Source organism: Cervus canadensis, chromosome 33, assembly GCF_019320065.1.
Source record: "Cervus canadensis isolate Bull #8, Minnesota chromosome 33, ASM1932006v1, whole genome shotgun sequence".
Classification (NCBI taxonomy): domain Eukaryota; kingdom Metazoa; phylum Chordata; class Mammalia; order Artiodactyla; family Cervidae; genus Cervus; species Cervus canadensis.
In genome coordinates this window covers 16,389,250-16,415,587 of record NC_057418.1, presented here as the reverse complement: position 1 = coordinate 16,415,587, position 26,338 = coordinate 16,389,250, and the positions used below count along the sequence as shown (strand labels likewise).

At 39.4% G+C, this 26,338-nt stretch overlaps 1 protein-coding gene across 5 annotated transcripts in view; it reads right to left on the bottom strand.

The window, feature by feature from the left end:
* Nucleotides 1-26,338, bottom strand: part of PHACTR2 (phosphatase and actin regulator 2) — a 291,012-nt gene that overhangs the window by 12,328 nt on the left and 252,346 nt on the right. For all 5 annotated transcript variants that reach the window (XM_043456807.1, XM_043456804.1, XM_043456806.1 and 2 more), the window contains 4 exons: nt 23,421-23,476; nt 18,198-18,259; nt 15,248-15,385; nt 4,942-5,018 (listed from right to left, as the gene is read on the bottom strand). In XM_043456807.1, coding sequence (XP_043312742.1) covers nt 4,942-5,018; nt 15,248-15,385; nt 18,198-18,259; nt 23,421-23,476 — 333 coding nt within the window. The remainder of the gene's footprint in view (nt 1-4,941; nt 5,019-15,247; nt 15,386-18,197; nt 18,260-23,420; nt 23,477-26,338) is intronic.

The following is a 26,338-nucleotide window of genomic DNA, read 5'->3' as shown; positions in this document are numbered from 1 at the left end:
AGCTCAAGATGGCACAGAATGAGATAATTACTGTATTTTTAAAAAATAGTTATTTATCTGGCTGGGGCCAGGTCTTAGTTGCAGCATGCAGTATTATTTCAGTTGTGGCATGTGGGATCCAGTTCCTCTACCAGGGACTGAACCCGATTTCCCTGCATTAGGAGTACAGAGTCTTAACCACTGGACCACCAGGGAAGTCCCTAGATAATTAAACACACACACATACACAAGCACACTTCTCAACATAACTACATTAGGGAAACTTGAAAAGTAGAGGAAAAAACCCCCATAGCTCCACTCTATGACACACCATTAAGAGTTTTTCTTTTCCTTAAGACTTGGCATTACTTACTTTTATGTGTCTATTCATTTATTTATTTTTATTGAAGTAGAGTTGATTTATAATATTGAGTGAGTTTCAGGTGTACAACAAATTGATTGAATCATATAAAGAGTTTTTTTCAGACTATTTTCCATTATAGGTTATTAAAAGATACTGAATATAATTCCTTATGTTATATAGTAAATTCTTGTTGCTTATCTAGTTTATGTATAGTAGTTTATAGATGTTAATTCCACACTCCTAATTTGTCCTTTCTACCCTTTTTTCCCCTTTGGTAACTACATGTTCGTTTTCTATGTCTGAGTTTGTTTCTGTTTTGTATATAGGTTCATTTGTGTTTTTTAGATTTTGCATATAAGTGATATCAGATAATATTTGTCTTTCTCTGTCTGACTTACTTTACTTAATATGATATTCTCTAGGGCCATCCATGTTGCTATGAATGGCAATATTTCATTCTTTTTGTGGCTGTTTTAATGTTATTTCCCAATCTTTTTCCTATGCATCTGAATTTTAAAACAAACCACTGCTATATACGTATACTTTAGTCAGTATCTGGATTTTTCCACTTAACATTATGCCAGTAATCTCTTGAGGCCCATTTTGATTCTAAAAGTTATCAATTTAATGATTCTTTGCTTAATATATTAAGCAAATAATATAGAAACTGATAAAATTATATAAGGGGCTTCCCAGATGCCTCAGTGGTAAAAGAAACCTCCTGCAATGCAGGAGATGTGGGTTTGATCCCTGGGTCAGGAAGATCCCCTGGAGGAGGAAATGGCAACCAACTCCAGTATTCTTGCTGGCAAAATCTCATGAACAGAGGAGGCTGGCAAGCTACCATCCCAAAGAGTCAGACACAGTGAGCAACTGAGGACCCACGCATACACACATGCACCCACAGAGAATTATATGTATGAATGTATTATTTTGCATACTCTAAAAATGTTCTTGTTTACAAAATTCGAAGTTTATTTTTAAAAGCAATATTCTCTCTTGATTATAAGTCTGATATATGTTGACATTTAAAAAAATTTGGAAAACAGAATAATCAAAGGCTACAACGAGTCATAGATCTTACCATTCAGCTGTAACCATTTTCAAGTTTAGTTTTTTATGTAAAGTCTTTTCAAACAATTGACATGTCTTTATAATTTAAAGAATTACTTTAAATTGTAGAAATCCCATTTACTTTGGAAAGGGAAGTGAGTTTTCTTTGCCATGGTGATTTCTTTCCAGAATGCACTGGCCCTATTTAACAGTACAGTGCTCTTCAAATAGTCTTCTGGGTTTTGGACAGTGAACCAGGTGGGCAGCTGCTGGGGCGGGGAGAAAAACCAGTATGTGGCTGGACAAGCTGAAAATGTTCTAAAGAATAGAAGTTAGAGCTTGGTATCTTGCAAGCCAAAGGATGAACTCTTATACGGACCACTAATCCTCATGCTTCTCAGATGGCCCTAGGATGCATTTCAATTTCAAGAGGTATCTGGAGAAACTGGGAGAAGCAGATGAAAGAGTGGATCTTTCCACTCTAGATGGATGGATGGGCTACAATCCATCTTCAGGTCAAACGTTCAGAGAACATATACTCATGATGGAGTTTTTAGAGGTGTCTTCTCGGTACACCCATAGCAGGCATGTCGTGGTATTAGTACCAGCATACTACTCATGAAAAGCCACCATGCTGGAAACCTCATTGACAGAAAGACAACTTTGGAAATGGATCCTTCATTTTTCTAAATTTAAAAACATTTTCAACAAGGTGATACATTCTTATGTTTCAAAAATCCAAAAGGTTCAGAAGGGTAAGTTGTGTCATCTCCCCACCCTGCCTGGTCCCTAGTCATCCAGTTTCCCTCCCAGAGACAACCAATGTCACCAGCTTTTTATGACTCTCTCTGGAGATCAGAGCCAAGGAAGGGAATGGGAATGTGGGAATGGGTGCTCCCAGAGTTGACTAACACATCACTGTGTGGGAGATTATTTCTGGATAAAGAGGTGCCTGGGCAGACGAAGCAGTGCTGTCTCAACCCTTTTATTAACCACCCTAAATCCGCAGGCAGCTAATAGGTTTAGATTTTGAAGGGAAGGCTTACTTGATATAAGCAGATAACGCCTGGCGCTAATGAGAAAGGCTAATAATTGAGTTGCTCTATGTCAGGTTCCATTTAAAGAGCCAGGTCATGATTCATGGCGTGTTTATTCCCTCTAAGGATGGCTGGGGCTAAGAGCACCATAATCTTCCATATGAGCAATTTTCTAAATGTAAAACATTATCATATGTTTGTATTATTTTGATAAGACTCAGCGGCATTTACCAAACCTCTTAGCGTTTAAAGAAATACTGAAAACAATTTCAAAATCATAAGTATTATTTTTATAAGTCTCAGAGCCTAAATATATCTTGACCATAATGCAACACTAATGATGTAATATAAATTAATGGAAAAATACCAGGAGACATTTGCTTTACTGCCAAGTTTTAAAGAACACCTAAGCAAGGAATATTTATCTCAGTGATATGAACACTTTTTCCTTCTCTGGAAATTTAATTTTCTAGAAAATGGAACTGTAATTGACTTGTGTGTGCTTAATTGCTCAGTCATGTCCGACTCTTTTCAACCCCATGGACTGTAGCTTGCCAGGCTCCTCTGTCCATGGGGATTCTCCAGGCTAGAATACTGGAGTGGGTTGCCATGTCCTCCTCCAGGGGATCTTGCCAACCCAGGGATTGAACCCAAGTCTCCAACATTGCAGGCGAATTCATTACAGTCTGTGTCACCAGGGAAGCCCAAGATTACTGGAGTGGGTAGCCTATTCCTTTTCCAGGGGATCTTCCCAACCCAGGAATCAAGCGGGGGTGGGGGGGGGGTGTCTCCTGCATTGCAGGCAGATTCTTTACCAGCTGACTTACCTGGGAATTATATTTGTTTCAGTTATACAACATTAAGTGATTCAGTATTTTTATACATTATGAAGTGATCACTATGATAAGTCTGTTACCATATGTCACTATAGAAAGTTATTACAATATTATTGACTATATTTCCTGTGCTGTACATTACTTTGTTGTACATTACTGGTATTTTGTACCTCTTAATCCCCTTCATCTAATTCACCCACTCCCCCACCAATGTCTTCAAAGACATTTTAAAGAGTGTTAACCAGTATATCGTGGGAAAAACCTTTAAAGCTTACCTTCCTATCAGTTGTTACCAAGAAAACAAAACAAAACCCACTGCAGATACCATCACACCCTGATGTAAGGCTGCCCTACAAAGGCTGTTTCTAGTTTGGGGATCAGTATTTGCTTTCCAGAAAGATCTACCATGGTATTCTTCATGCAGTCATCTGTCCCAGTATGTTTTTTTTTTTTTTAAACAATTTAAGTTTCAAAGTAAGGAGATCAAACCAGTCAATCCTAAAGAAAATCAACCCTGAATACTCATTGGAAGGACTGATGCTGAAGCTCCAATACTTTGGCCACCTGATCACTGGAAAAGACCCTACTGCTGGGAAAGACTAAAGGCAAAAGGAGAAGAGGGCAGCAGAAGATGATATGGTTGGATAGCATCACTGACTCAAAACATGAACTTGGGCAAACTCTGGGAGATAGTGAAGGACAGGGAGGCCTGGCATGCTGTAGTCCATGGGGTTGCAAAGAGTAGGACACCACTTAGTAACTGAACAACAACAGGCTTCAAAGATTTGACTGACATGCAAATTCTTTGAAAAATCTTATATAACGTCTGTTCTGTATAGCAAAGGGGCTTCCCAGGTGGCTCAGTGGTAAAGAATCTGCCTGCCAAAGCAGGAGATGCAAGAGACGGGTTTGATCCCTGGGTTGGAAGAGCCTCTGGAGTAGGAAATGGCAACCCACTCCAAGGTTCTTGTAGTGGAAAAGAAGCTTGCCTGGAAAATTTCACGGACAGAGGAGCCTGGCGGGCTCTAGTCCATGGGGTCGCAAAAGAGTCAGAGATGACTGAGCACACACACACACATATAACAAAGCACTTAAACCCATGAGAGAGAAACACAGAACAACACCTATGAAGTATGTGGTTCAGACTATATGATCACTCAAGCCTCTTCCAGTTTTAGCAGCCTGTGAAACTGAAGTGTGTTGGCAGAAGAAATGGTAGGACGATAGTGAACTTCTGTGGCATCAGTAAACATCAGATTCCTTTCTAAGCTATGCCTTCTAAAAACTGAGCTTCTACCCTTTCTAAGCTATGTCTACTGTGAGTCCAAAGTAGACATGTCTGTGCCCACACTCACTTTCACCAGCATCTGTTCTGGGCATAAAACTTCAACTGAGTCTCTTTAAGAGCAGAATAAATGATGCTAATGCTTGTTTTTTGGACCAGAATATAAAACCAAAAAAGAAACCAAAACACAGCCCTCTAGAATGATTTAGACTTCTTTGGAAGAAAACAAACAAACAAAAAAGGACTTAATTTCAGAAATGTTCACTAGATGGTGTTGTGCTAAACTATATTAAAAAAAATTTAAATTGTGGTGAAATACATGTAACATAAAATTTACCATCTTACCCACTTTTACTTTGCCCAACTGCATCTTTCTTGTTTACCTACCTGGTAAACTGTCGACTCTCTTCATGAACTTCCATTTCTGTGCTTTTAAATTCATTTAGTTCTTTCCTTATCGCTGCCTAAGTAAGAAACAATAGATAAACAGAATTACTAGTTAGAGCACACATTTCCTCAGCATATATAGAATCAATGAAGCAGACATTCTTTTATGAAGTATCTTGAAGAAAGGAATTTCGAGTTCCTACCTCTAAAGATGGGATAAATGTAGTATCAATACTGCAGCCAAACAAAAACCAGGACAGATCGCCTGCAAGTGTCACTGACGAGGCAAGAGAGGAAGGGGGCTTTTGCCAAACCCACCCTGGGGCCTGATCTATGAGTCACACACCCACCGCATCCTCGATGACCACAAGGCAAGCACAGGTCATGAGTTTTTCTGAGAAACAGTATAATTTTCCTACGAAAGTTCTGCATTTCATACCACCCACAGCAACATGGCTTTGACAAGCTGCCACAGAGCTACAGAGAAGGCAATTGCTATTTATTCTTTGGTATTGAAAGTTTAGACAATTAGAATGAAACATTTCAGCACAGCACTCAAAGCCACTCAAAGAAAATATCGAGGAGAATGCTGTTTCCATTATTATTTATTGAACACATAATCCAGGCTGTGTACATGCTGGGGTTGGAAGAGATGCTTACAGGTTGAAAAGCTGAGATATTCATCCAAATGTTAACACTGGTTATCATTAACAATACTGGCTAGATCATGGATGGTTTTGTGGTTTCAATTTTATGTTTATCTTTATTTTCTAATTTTTCTATGAAGAAGTTTTTTTGGGGGGGGCTGCTTGAGATCTTTGTTGCTGGGAGTGGGCAGGTTGCTCTAGCTGCAGCAAGAAGGGGCTACTCTCTAGTTGTGTATACAGGCTTCTCATTGTGGTGGCTCCTCTTGTTATGGAGCATGGGTCCTAGAATGCACGGGCCAGTAGTTGCAGCTCACAGGCTTAGTTGCCCTGAACCATGCGGAGTCTTCCTGCAACAGGGATCGAACCTGAGTCCCCTGTATTGGTAGGCAGATTCTTTACCACTGAACCACCAGGGAAGTCCTTATGAAGATGTTTTGTAAATGAAAAAATACTCATAAAAAGCATCCTCAGAACCTCTGAGAAACGGACTTCTCAGCTGAAACACAGAATGAAGTTACAAACCACAGTGATAAGAAAATCTACTTTGTGATTGTGGGGCTTCCCCGATGACTCAGCAGGTAAAGAATCCACCTACAACGCAGGAGACACAGGAGATGCACGTTTGATCCCTGGGTCAGAAGGATCCCCTGGAGGAGGAAATGGCAACCCACTCCAGTACTCATGCCTGAGAAATCCCACGGAGCCTGGCTGGCTACAATCCAAAGTGTCGAAAGGAGTTGGACACGACTGAGCAGAGCATACACACTTTGTGGTTGGAAAATGATGTATTTTAGAAAAGGAAAAAAACAGAAGAAATCCCTGAGGCTTCTCTCTGGCTTTGTCCCATCACTAGCGATCACTCTGCAATATATAAGCTTTTCCCCAATGCTGCTTTCAATCTTATGTTTAAATCCTGTAGTCGCAGATTGTTTTTCTCTCCAAATCTATTCCTCAGAACCTGTAGTTTCTATGAGGAACCTGAGGCTGGGAACTGTGGCAATGGTTCTTGCCACTGGCTTTTGAAAGAGGATGAATCCAGTAGAGATATATTTCAGGGCCCAAGTCCCCTGTGATAAGAGTACATATCTTGTTTCACAAATGAGATCAACAGTAAGGACACTCTTCTTTACTCAGTGTAAAAAACTGATACCCGGAACCAGGAGCTAAAATAGTGAAGAATGGGGCTTCCCTGATGGTCCATTGGCTAAGAATCTGCCTCACAATGCTGGGGACATCGGTTCGATACCTAGTCTGGGAAGATCCCAAATGCTGAGGGGCATCTAAGCCTGCATGCCATAGCTGCTGAAGCCCATGCTTAAGAGCCTGTGCTCTGAAACAGAAGCCACCACAATGAGAAGCTTGTGCACTGCAAGGAAAAACAGACCCCACTCACTGCAACTAAAGAAAGGCTGAGCGCAACAACAAAAACCCAACCAAAAAAGAAACAGGTATGAAAACGAGCAAAGACTCTCTACTCATCACCAATTAACATCTATCAAAAAGCTTTCCTTCATCTACTCAAGTGTCCACTGATAGATGAATGGATAAAGAAGATGTGGTATATGCACATACACACACACACACACACACACACAATGGAGTATTACTCAGCCATAAAAATAATGAAATCTTGCCATTTGCAACAACATGGATAGACCTAGAGGGTACTATGTTAAGTGAACTAAGTCAGACAGAGAAAAATAAATACCATATGATTTAATTTATATGTGGAATCTAAAAAAACAAAGGAACAAACACAACAAACCAGAAACAGATGCATAGATACAAAGAATAAACTGGTGGTTGCCAGGGGTGAGAGGGGTAGGGAGAAGGATGAGTAAAATAGGAGAGAGAGATTAAGAGGTACAAACTTTCAGTTATAAAATAAATGAGTCATAGGGATGTAATGTATAGCACAGAGATACAGTCAATAATATTGTGACGACTCTGCATGGTGACAGATAGGCCCTTCAAGTCTCACACTCTTTCTAATAAAATGAACTTCAGGGCCTATGTCATCCACATAATTGTCTCAGATTTCCATGCTGTGTGTGTTGGTTGTAATTAGAAATGATGAGTCAATTATAGGCAACGAATATGATGTGAAATTACAGGGGCTGGTTGTTTGAAAATATACATCAGGAGGATGTGACTCTAGGAAGTTAAAGGAGTGCAATACTCATTTTAAAAATCTACCAAACAAAGACCACAGCTTTATTCCATAAGTTACTTCCTCTTACCATTTGAAGAGAAAGTTTCCTGAAAGAGTTTTGAAAGGGAAAAAAAAAGTAATTAAATGCCCTTTATGTCAGGGAAATTCACGGACAATAAATAATCTTAAATCTTTTCTATACAAATAAGACCAGAATTGAAGTCTAATAACTATTCACGTAAGTGTAAATGAGACTGATATTTTTTTGAGTTGTTTTTATGTGTGTGTTTTTGTCTGTTTTTGGCCTCACCCTGAAGCATATGGGATCTTAATTCCCTGACCAGGGATTGAACTCGTGCCCCCTGCATTGAAAGCATGGAGTCTCAACCACGGGACCACCGGGAAAGTCCTGGGGCTGATAGTTTTTTGAAAGATAATGCGACAGGAAGAGGTAGGCAGAGTTAGTGGGACTGGAGCCTGAATGGTGCTAAGTTCTATCAACCACAGGAAGTCATTCAGCCCAAACTAGGTATTTCTAAGATTGAAACAAATCAAGCCCACAGAAGACAGTACTGGCATCGAGGAGTAATTTTGGTACCATGAGAATTATAGAAAGGACAAAGAAAAATTTAAAAAAGACTGGAACTAGGTTTAAAACTGACTTGTGATGATGGTAACAGAACATCTACATATCACTCCCAGTCCACTCAAGGGTCAGCCTGGCCAGAGGCAACAGGTGATTTGCTGAATACACGGACCTTGCTGCCTTCTCAAATAACATAATCTGTGAAGCCAGGAAGAACTAGAACTCCCATCATTTTCATGTCTTTTATTTATTTCTTTAGTAAAAATCTGATATTTAACATGGAGAGGATTTCTTGACTACTCATAAAGATCAATGCCATGGGTAGGTACGTATACTCAGCTGTCTGGAAAAGCACAAAGAAGATCTCTGTATGGAATTAAAATCTCAGTCTTTCCTAGGACCTGTTTAGATACTATCCCTGAAAGGGTGGTATGTTCTATTCATTCTTATGTTCCCAGCATCTAAGATAATATATTCAGTTCAGTTCAGTTCAGTCACTCAGTCATGTCCGACTCTTTGCAACCATTAGGAGGTTTTTAATAAATGACTATTGGGTAACTTGTTGGACAAACCCATGTATCATCTGAAAAATGTTGGATTCTCTTTCATTGGATAAATTTAGACTAGACTGTAAACTGAGGCTTCAATGAGTAGTGAAAATGTCACTAATGGGGAACAAAGCTTAAATTATCAAGCCTGACCATGAATGTAATACTGGTAAGAGTTACCATTTATTGATGAGCTGAAACTTCACAAATAACCTACCTGATTCTCAAGATAGATATAATTTGAGGAAACCCAAGTTAAATGACTTGGCCAAGGTCAAACATCTATCAAGTGGCCAAGCAGGAATCAAATCCATAAGCACCCAGCTCTAGAGCCTGCCTTTCCCACCCCTGGAGCTTCCATGGCCGACCCCAGGGAGATGACAACTGCTGTGTGAGCCTTGGTCTTCAAGCCAAGTTGATGGCCTTCTCTGGCTCTACTTGTCACCTTAGGGTTCATCTACCTCAGCACAGACACTGATATAGGCCACATGTAGGTTATATAGGCCACATGTATCTTACCATATGTGTATTTGTTTCTAGTGCTCTACCCAAGCACCGGCTCAACGGATATGAGTTTTGAGCAAACTCCAGGAGATGATGAAGGGCAGGGAAGCTTGGCATGCCGCAGGCCATGGGGTCACCAAAAGTCGGACACGACTAAGTGACTGAAAAACCCACCCGAGCAAAGATATTCTAAAATAAAAAATTTTACCTTAAAGGTGACTTAAGCTCAATCGAGTTTACAATTAACAAGGCATTTCCCCCACCACTTCTCTTTCCCATTGTGGGCAGTTTAACGCGACTTCCAGATTTGAGGGTTTCTCTGGTGGCTCAGATAGTAAAGATCCGCCAGTAATGCAGGAGACCCAGGTTCAATCCCCGGGCTGGGAAAATCCCCTTGGAGAAGGGAATGGCTACCTGCTCCGGTATGCATGCCTGTAGAATTCCATGGACAGAGGAGTCTGGTGTGCTATAAAGTCCATGGGGTTGCAAAGAGTGACTAACACACACCAGATTTATGACATTTCCCAGAGCGCCTGACAAGTGTTTTCATAGACTGGGCATTGATTGGTTATTGACTAATTGACACTGATTCCTTTTCTTTACATGTGAAGTTCAAAGAAATTTTAAATGCAAAGTGGTATCTTAGTGGGACTAAGAAAATAGCACTAACAAAAGAGAAAAGATGGCTTCTTTAGCCTGGCAGGAAGTTCAGTGTTTATTTGAAAGCAGAGGTAGAAATATTTACTTTCAATAGTTTTTTTTTTTCCTTAAATGGGATATATAGTTCAAAAGCAAAACATTTTAATATGAAAGGTAAATACAAGTTTTTATTATCAATGAACTAAAACTATATTATTATAAATCTTATTATATATTATGAAATGTTTTAAGGTAAAAAGCAACAGAAACCCAGAAATGATTTTTATAATAGTGGTGATTAGCATACGTTTTCATTCTAAAATAAAATATATCCTAAGACTGTTGATACTTTTAGTATCTCTGGGCAATAAGTAACATTTCACTATACATATCTTTTAACATCAAGAGAAAATAAACTTTTTCCAGTGTTAGGTTAAAAACAATATTTTTAGAAGCTCTTAAAAATATCATGCATTGATGTGCACTGCAATTGTTATTTCCTCGCCTTGTATTTTTGAATATTCTGATTTCTGCCAATGAACACATTCACCTGTGTGTATACAAAGTACTATATATTAAAAGCATTTTTATTTTATTTAAAAAAATTTTTGAGGTATAGTTGATTTACAATGTGTTATATAGCAAAAGAAGTATTTTAAATTCTTTTTTTCTATTTTCTATCTTTAAAAAGTATACAACATTTTTTTCTATCCAAAAAGAAACTGTTCTTATTTTCCTTTAAGGAAGAAAAAAAAACCCTACAGTACAAATCCAGTTCTAAAAATGCAGTCATTGAGACCTTCAGAATCTCAGGGTTAAGGGGAGAGAAAATGCGAAAGGGAGAAAATGAGTCTCGTGTATGGGTAGAGAGGCCCCTGGCTTAGCTCTGCTGCTCAGGGTTTAATCGGCAGGGGAGACATGAATGTCATGTGCTTACAAGTTACTCATGAACAGACATTAAGCCTGCAGAATAAAACTTGACCAAATACATCTCCCCTGCAGCCTACAAGTTCAGCACAAAAATCTACTTTTGTTTCAATAACAAAATTTAAAAGAAAAACCCTCTCTGTTATTATAGCTCGAGGTGGATAAACTTTACCTTCCAATAACAGACAAGGGTTAAGAAGGACTATTTCGAGCATATGGGAAAATGCAGTTCCCATAAGAGGGTGGTTAATCATTTAGACTCTCATTGTTTGTACACTGTGCACTTGCACGTGATTTCTACTCATTTACCTGGCCACCCTCTACCTGCCTTTCTGAAGTTCAACGTTTGAGTAACATAATAACTGGGAATGGTGGGAATGGCAAACTGTGTTTTCCAAAGATGGCAGCAATAATAATTCCAGCTCACACACTCTTCTGCAATATGACCTTGCCACCATTCCCCCACTGAAAGGTAGAGCTAATTACCCTCCCCTTGAATCTGAGCTGACCTTATGACTTGCTTAGAACTAACAGAATGTTGGGAAAGCGAGGCTGGGTGCCTTCTAAAGCTGGGTCAGAAAAATCCATGCAGCTTTTACCTGGTTTTCTCTGGGCACGTGCTCTGGGACAAGCCGGCCACCATGTAAGAAATCTGACAACAACTCTGAGGCCACCATGCTGAAAAAGCCACCTGTCGGTGGTTTGGTAGACAGCCCCAGCTGAGCCCAGGGCTACGCCGAGCCTCTGAGACATCGTCAGATGGTAAAAAATCTGCCTGCAATGCAGGAGACCTGGGTTTGATCCCTGGGTCAGGAAGATCCCCTGGAGAAGGGAAAGGCTACCACTCCAGTATTCTTGCCTGGAGAATCCCATGGACAGAGAAGCTTGGGGGGCTACAGTTCATGGGGTCCCAAATAGTCAGACATAGCTGAGTTACTAACACTTTCTTTTCACTTTTCACCAAGACACCAGACATGTAAACAAGCCACTTCAGACCCTCCACAGAAGCCCATCTGTCAGCTGAGTAACAGTCAATGACCTGAATCTCTCTTGCCTAAGGGCAAGAGACCACATTAAGTAGTTTATAGGCAATTCTTGGAAACCCATAAACTTGACTAATTCCTTCAGGAAACATGGTAGTGATTGATGGTGGGCTTGACCCAGGGCCTGAGTATCACAGTCTCCTTCACGCCCCCGTGGCTGCCCTCAATCCGCATGATTCCACCTGCCTGGGAAAGCCTCCTCTTTTGGTGCACCCTCCTCCGCCTCGCTGACCATCCCACCCTCAAGGGTTTTCCCCTCACCTTTTCTGCATAAGCAGTGACTTGCTGCTCCATTGATTATGCGCCACTCTATCACTTACTGACTTTTTCTCCCAGAGGCAACCTTTCCCTTTCTTGTGGCTCCTTTCTCATGGCATAAAAGATTGCTCGGGTATTTCCCACAGGTTAGGTAAAAATCATTCTCTTGATATTCTTATTTTCCAAATCTACTCACTCAAGCTTGCAGCATCCACAATCATTCTCCCTCAAGTGACCACCTTATACCTCTTCTTCACAGCAAGACTCTTGGACTGTGTTTTATTCTCAGGGTTCCCAGTACAGTCAGGCTTCCACCTGTCAGTCTGTTAAAATGCCTCCTCTCACTACGTAACCAACCACTTGTGAGCTGACACTCCCCTCCCCAGGCTGCTGGGCTAACTCTTCTCTTTCCCCACCTCAGAGACATTTCATTTCAGTGTTTTTTAATGGCCCTTCATGTTGGCTTCAGTTCAGTTCAGTCGCTCATTCGTGTCCAACTCTTTGCGACCCCATGGACTGCAGCACACCAGGCGTCCCTGTCCATCACCAACTCTCGAAGCTTGCTCAAACTCATGTCCATCGAGTTGGTGATGCCATCCAACTGTCTCATCCTCTGTCATCCCCTTCTCCTCCTGCCATCAATCTTTCCCAGCACCGGAGTCTTTCCCAATGAGTCAGTTCTTTGAATCAGATGGCCAAAGTACTGGAGTTTCAGCTTCAGCATCAGTCCTTCCAATGAGGGACTGATTGGCTTTCTTGGGCGCTATTCCCAGCCTCCAGAATTCCCTTTTCATTCTTCCTTTGTAACCTTACTCCTTCCTAGTTTTCACTTCTTATGAGCTAAGAATTACTGACTCTATATTTCCAATATGAGCCTGACACATACTAGGTGCTTTACAGAATGAATTCAATTAAATGGTGTCAGCATAGAGTGTAACTAAATGCCTAGTTCTAATATTAAGACTGTGTATGGCATGAGTTTATTTGATACCAAATTTTGTTCAGAGACAAAAATTAGAAACCATTATTTGGGAAATCAGGAAAACTGTAAAATGAAAAATGTAAAAGCAAACAACTGATTGGCAAAATTCTTTAACTATGTAACCATAATACTCATAAAACTGTCTTTCTTCATGATGGAACCCTCTATATATTGCAGTTTTTCTGAACTGTGAGGCATGAAAGAGATTGAGGGTTGGTAAACCACGACACACAGGCCAAATGTGGTCCACCGTCTGCTTTTTTTAAAGTTTTTAATTGAAAGATAATTGCTTTACAGGGTTTTGTGGCTTTCTGTTATACATCAAGGAGAATCAGCCATAGATACACCCGTGTCCCCTTCCTCCTGGACCTCCCACCCATCTCCCTCCCCATCTCAACCTTCAGCCTGTCACAGAGCCCGTTTGAGTTCCTTGAGCCATACAGCAAATTCCCATTAGCTATCTATTTTACATATGGTATTGTAAATTTCTATGTTACTCTCTCCATAAATCTCCCCTTCTCCCTTCTCCCCTCCCACCATGTCCATAGATCTGTTCCCTATGTCAGTTTCTCCACTGCTGCCCTGAAAATAAATTCATCAGTGCCATCTCTTCAGATTTCATATATATGTGTCAGAATACGATATTCATATTTCTCTTTCTGACTTACTTCACTCTATATAATAGGCTCTAGTTTCATCCACCTCATTAGAACAGATTCAAATGAGTTCCTTTTTATGGCTGAGTAGTATTCCAATATCTATATGTACCACAGCTTCTATATCCATTCATCTGTTGATGGACATCTAGGTTGCTTCCATGTTCTAGCTATTGTAAATAGTGCTGCAATGAACACTGGAGTACATGTGTCTTTTTCAGTTTTGATTTACTCAGGGTATATGCCTAGGAGTGGGATTGCTGGATCATATGGTGGTTTTATTCCTAGGTTTTTAAGGAGTGTCCATACCATCTTCCACAGTGGCTGTATCAGTTTACATTCCCACCAGCAATGCAAGAGTGTTCCCTTTTCTCCATACCCTCTCCAGCATTTATTGTTTGTAGACTTTGTGATGATGGCCATTCTGACTGGTGTGAAGTGGTATCTCACTGTAGTTTTGATTTGCATTTCTCTAATAATGCATGATGCTGAGCATCTTCTCATGTGCCTGTTAACCATCTGAATGTCTTCTTTGGAGAAATGTCTCTTCGGGTCCCTTTCCCACTTTTTGATTAGGTTGTTTGCTTTTCTGGTATTGAATTGTATGAGCTGCTTGTATATTTTGGAAATTAATTCTTTATCAGTTGTTTCCTTTGCTATTATTTTCTCCCATTTCTGAAGGCTGTCTTTTCACCTTGTTTGTAGTTTCCTTTGCTGTGCAAAAGCTTTTAAGTTTAATTAGGCCTCACTTGTTTATTTTTGTTTTTATTTCCATTACTCTAGGAGGTGGGTCATAGAAGATCTTGCTTTGATTTATGTCATCGAGTGTTCTGTCTCATCATCTGTTTTTATACAGCTTTATTGGGCCACATATAGATCCACTCATTTACATACTGTCTATGGCTGCTTCCCTGCTACAAAGGCAGAGTTGAGCCATTGTAATAAAGACTGGATGGCCCACAAAGCCTAAAATATTGACTTGCTGAACATTTATAGAAAATGTGTGCCAGCCTTGATACACATCAATACCTTTTCCAAGAATAACTTGTATATTTTCTAAGAGTAAAGATAAATAATGGTTGTGGGAAAGCACTCTCCCGCCCCAATTCGGATTTGTTTGCAGGTAGGTTACCTGGTAACTAAGAATAAGCTTTTTTTTCTGAAACTCAGTTGAAAGAACTATGTGGATATTAAATATATCACTTAAGTGGCTTAAATAATCAAAGGCAGAAAAGTATTAGGATATTTGGTAATACTTAATCTCCTAAAATGACTAAGTAGAGGGTAAGTAGGTACTGGCAATTTCAGAAAAGCAATAAAATCATAAATAAATAAAATCATGGCTCATGCCACTGAAGTCTTGCCTTGTCTGCAGGTGTTAGCCTGGCCCAGGGCTTGTCTGCCCGGCGATCATAGTCGGGTGAATCGGTCACTTCCACATACTCGTTAAACCGCAGGATCCTTCGAGCTTGCAGCTCTGCCACTGTGGGTCTCAGGCTGAGCTGCAGGAGGATAAAGAAAAAAGGATAGTTCAATAAACCATTTACAGCCTCATGGTGGCATGTTTTTCTATAGAGAACTTCAAAGTTATAAGGTCACTTTCAGATATCAAAAAAAAAAAAAGGCAGCAGCATCTTGGGAGTTTCTAATGAGAACTAGAAAGCAGTGTGCCCTAATTTTGAGGCTATAAAAATCATCCTTGTGAGACAGGTCACAGTCTTTGGCAACTGGCTGCATTACGCTATCTTCCCCACCTTGCCTGGCATCTCTGACATGGGGAACAGGAAGAAGTTCAGACACAATAGTAATCCAGATATGGAATGGCTGGCTTAAAGATTGAATTATCAAGACAGAAGCCCTACAAACTGTAGAAATGAGAATAAAAATCTCTGTTCCTTCTACATTATACCTGCATATTCACAGATGCACAAAGTTATAACAAAGAAATAGTCCAGTGAAGGGTGAGCCTACAACAGTCTTCTGTGACAGTCTAAGGACCCTGACCAAGATTTGACATTTACCTTTGGCGCCAGAGAAACTGATGTGCAGGAATGAGGATGGAGGACTTGCTGGAAAACTGCACTTTAGGGAGGTCACAACTGCTTAAAACCAGCTGCAACCTTTAGGACGCTTCCAGTTAGGTGGATTCTGTCTGTGGTCTTTGTGAAATTCAAATTTACAGTTTTATTTAATCTACCATACCCTGCGTGCATTTGCTTTCCTCTCTTGGACCCTTCTCAAGCCCAAGAATAAGACAGAAATGGTTCTTAAGAGACTAAAGAAACTTAGCCCCTGGTTGACAGGTATCATCCACTCCCAATATAAAGATTCATGATTTTGCAAGCTTTCTCAGTTGGGAGGTGTCACAGTATTGTCAGTTAGGTAGACTCAGTCCTCTGTTTTTTAGAAAAGGTCCATTTTCACCCTCTCTCTCTATATATATATATACAGCCAGACTATCTATGATCTAAGTGGACCTCTTTGGAAGCATTCCTTATTTGCATGGGCTCAAGTTTTGGAAAAATTAAGCACGCTCACCAAAAAATGGATGCTTTTGTAGTCAAAAGTATTCCCTTTCCTCAGCTTCCTCTTGAGTAAAACCAGAGGCTAAACTGTCAGTGCGCTAACATTCAAGGCATTCAGGGATTCTTAGACAGTCTGGGTCTACACACTGAGCCCGCTTGACCTGGGATATGGCAACGTGGCTTCTTCTATATTCATAAAGCCCTGGTAGGTGATGGACAAAGGAAGGAATAATCTAAGTGGTTTTGTTATCGTCTCAGTTACTGTCCTATATATATATTGCTAGCTTTTTGCTGCCTTTCCAGGGTGGATATGGTTAAGGAAGTAGAGAAACCCTTGCCTCTGGCGACTTCCCCAAAGGCAAGTAACCAACGGCCACACAGGTCAGAAATTCTCCATCCGGTCCTGTCCTTCAGGGCTGTATCAGTCCCAGGGTGGCCATTAGGTCTCTGGAATGTTTCACACCTGGAGGAGGGAGCTCTGGGCAGTACAGGCAATTGGGGGTAGGGCAGCTCTGTTGTCTCCTGGAAGCCCCCAAGCGGACTGAGAAAAGATTGTATGTATGACAGGCGTGGACTGAGCAAGGGGGAGGGGTCACTGCTTATCCGCAGTTGGTAACGTGCGCGCTAAGTTGCCTTAGTCGTGTCCGACTCTTTGAGACCCCATGGACTGTAGCCCTCCAGGCTCCTCTATCCATGGAATTCTCCAGGCAAGAACACTGGAGTGGGTTGCCATGCCCTCCCTCCGAGGGAGCTGGTAACTTAATGGCCGTGAATTGCTAGAAGAGCCATCTCAAGAATGGCTTACAGCATCTTTCTCAGCTTGGTTATTATTTGATGTTTAGGCTCTTTGAGGGAAAAAAGAGATGAATTGAGGATCTTTTCCCCTAAAACTCAAAACCAAAACCTCTCGAAATAGTCTCCACCCTTCCAATGGGAATGGAGTGCTTCTTCTACCTGCCTGCAAATGCTTTTGCTGTGAACTCCACAGCCAGCCCAGATTAAATGTGGGTCAGGTCACACACTTTGCTGCAGATATAATATTTTACTCTTCCTGTCTTATTCAGGTGTGAAAGGTTTATCTGAAGAATGTCTGAACAAGGTGCTTATAATGAAATGAAACCTATGATAGTGCTTAATTTTTCTGAAGACTACTACTATTTTAATACTTAAAGAAAAAAGCTATGGTCTTAGTATCAGATTTTTATTTTCATAAATGAGTAGAAACAACTGTCTGAGTTTTGGAGCAAAACCATTTGCCAACTTGGGTAGCACTGCAGCAGGCAAGCTGGATGATTAAGTTCAGTTTATAAATTATTCACTCAGCTCAGAATCTTCAATAATAACCAAATATTTATCCAGTATTTCAAAGACCACGTGGAAAGTGTGAGCATTTTTTAAAACTATAGATTGAAATGTTAATAATGGCTATCTGTGAATGGGAGATATTTGCATGATTTTCCAGTCTTTTCTGTTTCTTATGGTGTTTAAATTTTTTCACACAGATTATGCTATTTTCATAATTGGCAAATGTAATTTAGAACTTTTGATTGTCAACTTTTCAAAATTAGAATAATATGCAATTATTAGTTATAAACATAATTCACATTGTAAGTATTACATTTATTTTAATGTCAGTGATTAGTTAGCAGACTAATATGAACGTTTATGGCTAGTAAGTTAATAAGAATATTCCTAAATATCAGATTTACATGTAGAGCACTGATCTACATTTTAAAAATGAAGTATATCTCAAAATACACATGTTCATTAACAGTCACAGTTTCATTACCTTTCTGCTGAGTCTGCGTTTAAGTTCCATTTTTGCTTCTTGCTCTTCTTCTTCATTCTTTTCTGTTTATTAATTGGGTGGGACAGGGAAGGAAAGGCATGAAGATTTAGTTACTCTAAAAGATAATATAATCAGAAAAATAGATCAGGCCAGTTATTTGACTTTACATTGATCAAAAATTCCACCAACATCTTTAAAAAGCTGTTCAAGATTCTGCAGAAAGATTGATCATTAATTTATAGATATATTATTTTTTTCCTTATAGCATTGGTTTATTTACTAACAGTAAACCTTTTTGCTTCCTGATTTCTTGTTTTATTCTGAAAAAACCCCAATAATGCCCATACTCTGGTGAAAGCCTCTCACTGTTGATCATCTCATAGGCTTATAAGAACAATCTATCTGAATTCAGATAAAAATTTATTACTGGATCTGGCCTTCATGTGAAAATCTGAATCACATCAAAAGAATAAATTAAAACCATCTGATGCATGTCTGAGTTGCTGATTTCCATTCAAATCCAAGCAAAATACTTGAATTTTTTGCTTTGATTTCCATAGAAGCAGAATGTAATCATTTCTTTGGATTTTGCTTTCAAACCAGAATGTTCTGAATGGGGTTATGGTGTTCGGTTGATGTGGATGATTTATTTTCTTGTGACTCTAACTTTCCAAAGTCTTCTCTTTATCCAGTGCTTCACCAAGTAGTACAATTTAATGGCCAACTCAAATGAATGCTGTCCAACAGATGGGATTAAGAAAAAAATGTCCAGAACTTTAAAAGAAATAAACACTGCTCAGGATTTAATGCTTGCTACTTGATGAACTTCTCTTGGTTGCTTCCTGAAGCTCATTATTTGTTTGGTAAGTGAGCACAGATTTTTGGATACCAACGTTTATGAAAGATTATCTTTTAGAAAGTGCCGTAATGAATTCTACTGAAGGAAAGTCACACTTAGTATAAAGGCTCAACCAAAGAACTGAAAAAGTCTCTTCTACAATTTAAAAAATTCAAATAGACTTTACTGTTAAGACTGTTTTTACTGTGAATATAATATCAGTATTCAATATTTGCAACATTTGTATTTGCTTGCTGAGCATGCTAAATTCTCTATTAATTTTCCTTATTTGGACAAGGAAAAGTTTTGACATTCTTCTGAAATACTAGTTTTAATTCATAAGAAAGAGGACAATCTGTCTGGTTATTTAGACAGAGAGAACATAAACTGAAATCACCTTGTAAGACAAGAAATGACTAGTTAGTATGTTTTCATTAAGTGTCTGTGAGAGCCAAATAAAATTTGATTATAATTCAGATTTTTTCTGAAAATACTGTAGGTTTTTCTAATTGCTTCACAAAATATATATCCTTTGATATCCTTAAAATACATTCTTAGAGTCAAATACTTTATATGAGTTGGATAAGGCATGTGGGTTGTAAACTACTTGTGAGACAAACACCAAACTCGTGGTTGATGTGATTCAAATGAGGGCTTTACAAGGTTAGGCATTTGATGATTTTAAGAAAAAAAATCATTAAAACCTTTTTAGTCATTCTTTCTACACAATGATTATGCTACAGTTTTCAAAAGTACTTTTCAAAGACAAAATACTGGATATCTAATATGACTCAAAGCTAACAAATGCCCTAATTTTCATGAAATATATAAAATTTCATTTCCTTGAAGAGACTATTACCTAATTTTGCCCTATGAAGCACACTGCACGTCTAGGTGTCAGCCAGTGATATTTTTTAAAAAAGAAGGGCCAACTGTAGTTAATTAAATACACAGGACTTTATATACCAATTGGGAATTCCTTTCTAACATCAGGAACTGACTTCCTTACATTTCCCATTATTGAAATTATGTTTCTAAAGAAATTAGAGGGAGAGGGTGAGATGTGGAAGAAGGCTAATGTGACTCTTCCTCTGAATGTGTTAAATAGTCATTGTTAAATCTTTTACTAAGAGTCAAAATTAAACCTTAAACTCAGTTTGAAAAAATTCACCAAGTTTCTAGAAATTAAAAAAAAAATTGGGAGGGGCGGTTGGGATGGGGAATACATGTAAATCCATGGCTCATTCATGTCAATGTATGACAAAAACCACTACAATATTGTAAAGTAATTAGCCTCCAACTAATAAAAATAAATGGAAAGAAAAATTATTAGAGGGTTCATTATAAAGTAGGATGTAAATCTGTCATTTTAAACAGACTGGAAGAATGCTCATGAAGGAAGCTGCTGGCTCACTGACAAACCTTGCCCTCAGTAGCTCATCAGAGTAGAAAGGGGCAGATGTCAGAACAGCCACAGAAAGCGCGTGCCATAAACACACCAACAATACATGCAACTGAACAGCAGTGTGCACTGCAGGAAACCAGCCCTCCAAGTGCTGCCCAGAACCTCATATGGATGAGCTGAAAGGAGAAACAGAAAAGCAGTGAAGTACCAGCAACTGGAGTGTGAGCATACTCTTCACCAACTCAGACAAGATGGGTTCAAAAAGAGCTAAACATTCTTTTGTGAGATTGTTTTCACTTTGTGCTGTTTTACATGTTTATATATGGGTTTTGTTAACAAATGAGAATGCAGAAATAAACCTACTTTGAAATACATCCAAAAACAAAATGACTCCATAGATGGATAGATGTGTGACAAAGTAAGATGTTAATGGTAGAATATGGATAGTAGATACACAGATATTACTGTAAAATTGTTTCAACTTTTCTGTATGCTTAAAAAATTTCATAACAAAATGCCGGGGAAAAACACATGTAGAACTCAGTGACTTAACACATGTTTTTTCTATGGAAGATTTAGCTGGAATTATAGTCATAACTAAATAGTATAAGAAGATCTGAATATTTTATCCCTACCCTGTCCAAGGTGTCCCATGAACATCTCTTTTCCTGATAAGTAAAAGGTGACCTTTTAAGCACCATAAGTTGCTTTCTATTTTAACAATATTAAGAAACTAGTACTAAAATCTAACTTAAATATATGTATATTAAAAAAAACCCTAGATGCACTAAAATAAGAAAGAGATCAAATTAGGTGTGATACTGGGCACGATACTAAGAAATAAAATTTGTCCTGTGGTCTCCGATTAAAGCCATCAGTGTTGTGTGCCATTTGATTCATGTTTATGAAACTAGTGACAGGCTTGGATTTGAGAACTGTTGAATGTTTTATGCTGTGAATTAGTTTCCTAATCTGTCAAGAAAGGATGACCCAGTTGAGTATGTATCCTTAAAAACCACACCACACACACACTTCTTCAAATAGACAGCCATATTTCTTTTGAACAAAAAGCTGTAGATGAAACAAACAAGAGCAGTCTGCATGGAAGAACATAAACATGACCCGACTGATGAGTAAAAAGTAAAGTCAAGGAAAGTAGAGGGGGAAAGAGAATGGGAAAATGAAGCCATCCGGTTCCCTGGGACTGCTCAGAAGAATGTTCTGGGCGACCTCCACCAGTTCTCTTTTCTGCTTCCCTTGGCCATACAATATTGTGTCAGGGGATCATAAGCCATTTATCAGCCTCTATAGACTGGAAACGTGTCTTTTGTTTCCAGAATAAGCATGCATAGACAAACTAAGAAGGAAGTTAAAAAAAGTGGGCTGGAGTCAAATCTGAAGTTGACTTTGGCGTTTCACTCTTTCCTGAACCTCCAGGAAAATGGAGTATAAACGCCAAGACAGCACTTAAGATCAATGTGTGATAAATTTCTAGATCTATGAAACAGTTCCTCAAATAACCAAACACCAATGTGGTCTGGCACAGTCTGTCTCCCAGGAACAGAAAAGAATTACCCAGAATTCACTCTTTAGTTTTTTCCTAGGTATTGCATCAGGCAGCCAATAAGACACACTCTGTGTTTTGGGAGCTTATGGACTACATTTGAGCTTATCTACAATTTAATTCAATCAATATTTCCCAGGAACCTATTATCAAAAGCTGTTAAGTCTTTTTGGTTTAGGTTTGTTGTCAAAATTAGTCGTTGCTTTCATTCTTCTTGCTCAGAAAGCTAAACACAATTTTTTTTTTCTTATCTAGCCGTGACTTTTTCCATCTCCAAACTTGGTCCTCTACACACTGATGGTCACTTAAGTCCTTGGGTTCCATTTCAGTTATGCTCACAGCCAGAAAGAAACCTTCCCAAGGAAAGAACCCATAGACAGTCTTCATAGTTGGGTTTTCTTAGCAAAAGCAACTGTAGAATACATACACTGTTAAAAAATCTTTCTTTTCCTTTGGGAAAGAAAACAACTCATTTGAAGAATGGGGATCATCCAGACAGGCCAACTTGACTCTAAAAGCCTGGTTGAAAAAGATTTCCCACACACTGGCGACTCATTACTATTACAGTACTCTCTGGAGTTCTGCCCAGCCCTACTCTTTGATATTTCATACAATAAAAAGCTCTTTTGAAACTGGGCTAATAATATATAAAACTACAGCTAGGCTCAATTTAAAAATATCCATTACTTAACTCACTGTGGTTAGTAACCACATCGATCCACTACAGCAGGACAAGCTGCTTCTATTTGTTTTATAGCTTCAACATATGAACTCCAGTAACGTAAATACGACCAGACTGATGAGTAAAAAGTGAAGTCAAAGAAAATAAAGGGGGAAAGAGAATGGGAAAATGAAGTAGGAAAATGAATGGAGAACTCCTTAGGAGCTGAGAAATTATAAATAACTCAGGAGGGAAATAAGTGTTATCATAACAAAGGAAAATGAAATGGATTGAAAAATTCCTTTTCCCAAAATTCTGTGTTAAATGGAGTCATTTGTTAAACCTGGCAACAAACTGTATTATTAATAATAATATAGGAACGTTTGATTTATTTCCTTGTGGATTCTTAGGCCTTTTCTTTGACATTTAGTAGCAAGCACACTAAAGCGTTTTCTTCTATTTAGTATCTGGGTGAAAGAATACGTGGAATATATTTCATGCTTTTTAAAAACAAATGTCACAACCACAATTGCTGTGGGGGATATCAGGCTTCAAGCCATAAAATTAAATTCAAACTTCAAGAAATTATTTTTAAAATGACAAAGAAATAATTGTATTAAAATGTGATCTAAATGGGTCATTTCAATCGTTTGTGAATAAATGTAGTAAGGTTCCCTGTTGATAAATGGATAGTCTCTAGAGGGAGCTTGTTCATGGTTACACAAGGAATTCACTGTGTAGTACATGATACTCACGCTTCAGGATATTTCTCTGTTCTAATTCTTCAGTGGTGGGCCTCTGGCTAAGTCTCCTGTGATGACAAAACATACAAGCCAGGTTACAAACAAGGTCCCCTTAGCGGGAGATGCAAAATAAAGCAATAAGCAAAGCTTCTTTATGTTTTGAGAAACAAAAATCCATTTTAAAACTATTTATTTACTTGGTTGTGTCAGCTCTTAGTTGTGGCACATGGGATGTTAATTTAGTCATGGCGGATTTTTTTTTTTTTTTTGCTGTGGCGTGCAGGCTTAGCTGCTCCACAGTATGTGGGATCTTAGTTCCCTGACCAAGGATTGAACAAGTCCCCTCACTGCAAGGCAGATTTTTTACCAGTGGATCACCAGAAACGTTACACAAAAATCCATTTTTAAGCCTACAAAATAAAAGCCGCCTTGCATTACTTTGGAGACTAGAGATTGTGGCTAAGACTGCTAACTACACATCCTCCCTTCCTTTGTCTGGAAGCAGAACTCCCAGAGTTTTAGCTAAACACACAACTATAAATTTCTGCCTCCCCAGTGGCAAGCTACAGTCATGTGACTGAGCTCTTGTGATTTGGGATGTGAGCAGAAGTGGTGTTTGTAACGTCTGCTTTTTACCCTTAAAATGACTGGGAGTGTATTCCTTTCTCTCTCTTTCCTTCTTCCACAGGCCAGCACTTGAACATGGCCATGTGAGCCAGCTCGGATTATACAGATGAGGATATCATGGAGACGGAAGAGCAACAAGACGAAGGAACCCGGGAACCTGTGTGACTGCCAGGAGCTGCGTACCCCACCCACACTGGACAGCCCACCTCCTTCCACGCTGTGATGTGAAAAAGAAACAAACCCCGAAAGTGTCTTGCTTGGACCACGGCACGTTTTGGTCTCTGTTAAGGGGCTTCCTCGGTGGTTCAGATGGTAAAGAATCTGCCTACAGTGCAGGAGACTCGGTCAGGAAGATGCCCTGGAGAAGGAAGTCGCTACCCACTCCAGTGTTTCTGCCTGGGAAATCCCATGGACAGAGGAGCCTGGCAGGCTATGGTCCAAAGAGTCACAGAGTCGGACGTGACTGAGTAACTAACAGTTTCTTTCAGAGCAGCTTAGCCTGTACCCTAATTAACATACAGATCATTAGAATCTAAGAAAAGCCTGCTGCTCAAGAGTTCATATCAACTCATGACATGCTCAATCTATATTGTACAGTGTTTTCAGGAAAACACTGCTTTGGGATCTCAAATAAATTTACAATGCATATAAAGTTATCTTAGGTTACATAAGCCCTTCCCATCTGCCTTCGAGAAAAGCCAGGCTCAGTTGGGATTAGTACCTAACCATTTATACACAAGAGCTCAATGGCCTTATATCCCTTGGTCTTGGTCTTACTTACATTATTAATTTGTTGTTAATCACTGACAAAAACTTCCTCGGGATATAGACTGAATTTGTGCAAATTAAATTAGTATACATGAAAGGCAATCTTAATACAAGATGGTGTCAACTCTGTTTATGGCTGTATAGAAATGGTGTGAAGAATTAAAATCAATGATATTTTGAATAGCTCATTCAAAAGTTTAACATTAATCTTCATTAGAGCTATCCTGAAATTCACTTAATATGTGAGCCCACAGAAAGCCCCAGTGAACATCTATGCCAGCCAAATTTTGTGCCATTCATGTATCTTATATTACATCTCTGTACTATATTATCCTCCAAAGACACTGTTCTTCTTTTGCTTATGGACTATCTTTATCTGGAATGCCCTTCTCTCCCTCTTCACCTACTGAAATCTCATAAATTATTAAAGGCTCCTGGTTCTTGATCCCTCTAGAATGGTTCTAAATAAATTATGAAAGTGAAAAAGTAAAAGCTAGTCACACAGTCGTGTCCGACTCTTTGTGATACGGCGGACTGTGGCCCGCCAGGCTCCTCTGTCCATGGAATTCTCCAGGCAAGAGTACCGGAGTGGGTTGCCATTTCCTTCTCCATGGGATCTTCCCGACCCATGGATTGAATCTGGGTTTCCTGCATTGCAGGCAGATTATTTACCTACTGTGCTACTAGGGAATCCCCCGCAAAAGTGAAAGTTGCTCTTGTTGTGTCTGACTCTTTGTGATAGTCCATGGAATTCTCCAGGCCTGAATACTGGAATGGGCAGCCTTTCCCTTTTCCAGGGGATCTTCTCAACCCAGGGATTGAACCCAGGTCTCCCACATTACAGAGTCTTTACCAGCTGAGCCACAAGAGAAGCCCAAGAATACTGGAGTGGGTAGCCTATCCCTTCTCCAGGGGATCTTCCCAACCCAGGAATCGAACTGGGGTCTCCTGCATTGTATGTGGATTCTTTACCAACTGAGCTATGAGAGCAGCCCCACATAAATTATACATCTATTAAACATCTATTAAAGAACTTATCGTTATTATAAAGATAATAATCACTGTGTACGGTGACAGCAGCCATGAAATCAGAAGACGATTGCTCCTTGGCAGGAAAGCTATGACAAAACCTAGGCAGTGTGTTGAAAAGCAGAGACATTACTCTGCCAGCAAAGGTCCATATAGTGAAGGTTACAGTCTTCCCAGTGGTCATATATGGTTGTGAGAGCTGGACCATAAAGAAGGCAGAATGCCAAAGAATCGATGCCTTAGAACTGTGGTGCTGGAGAAGATCCTGCAAGTCCCTTGGACCGCAAGGAGATCAAACCAGTCAATCTTAAGGGAAATCAACCCTAACTACTCTTTGGAAGAACTGATGCTGAAGCTGAAGCTCCAGTATTTTGGTCGTCTGATGCGAACAGTCAACTCACTGGAAAAGTCCCTGATGCTGGGAAAGATTGAGGGCAGAAGGAAAAGGGTGTCAGAGTATGAGATGGCTGGATGGCAACACTGGCACAATGGGCATGAACTTGGGC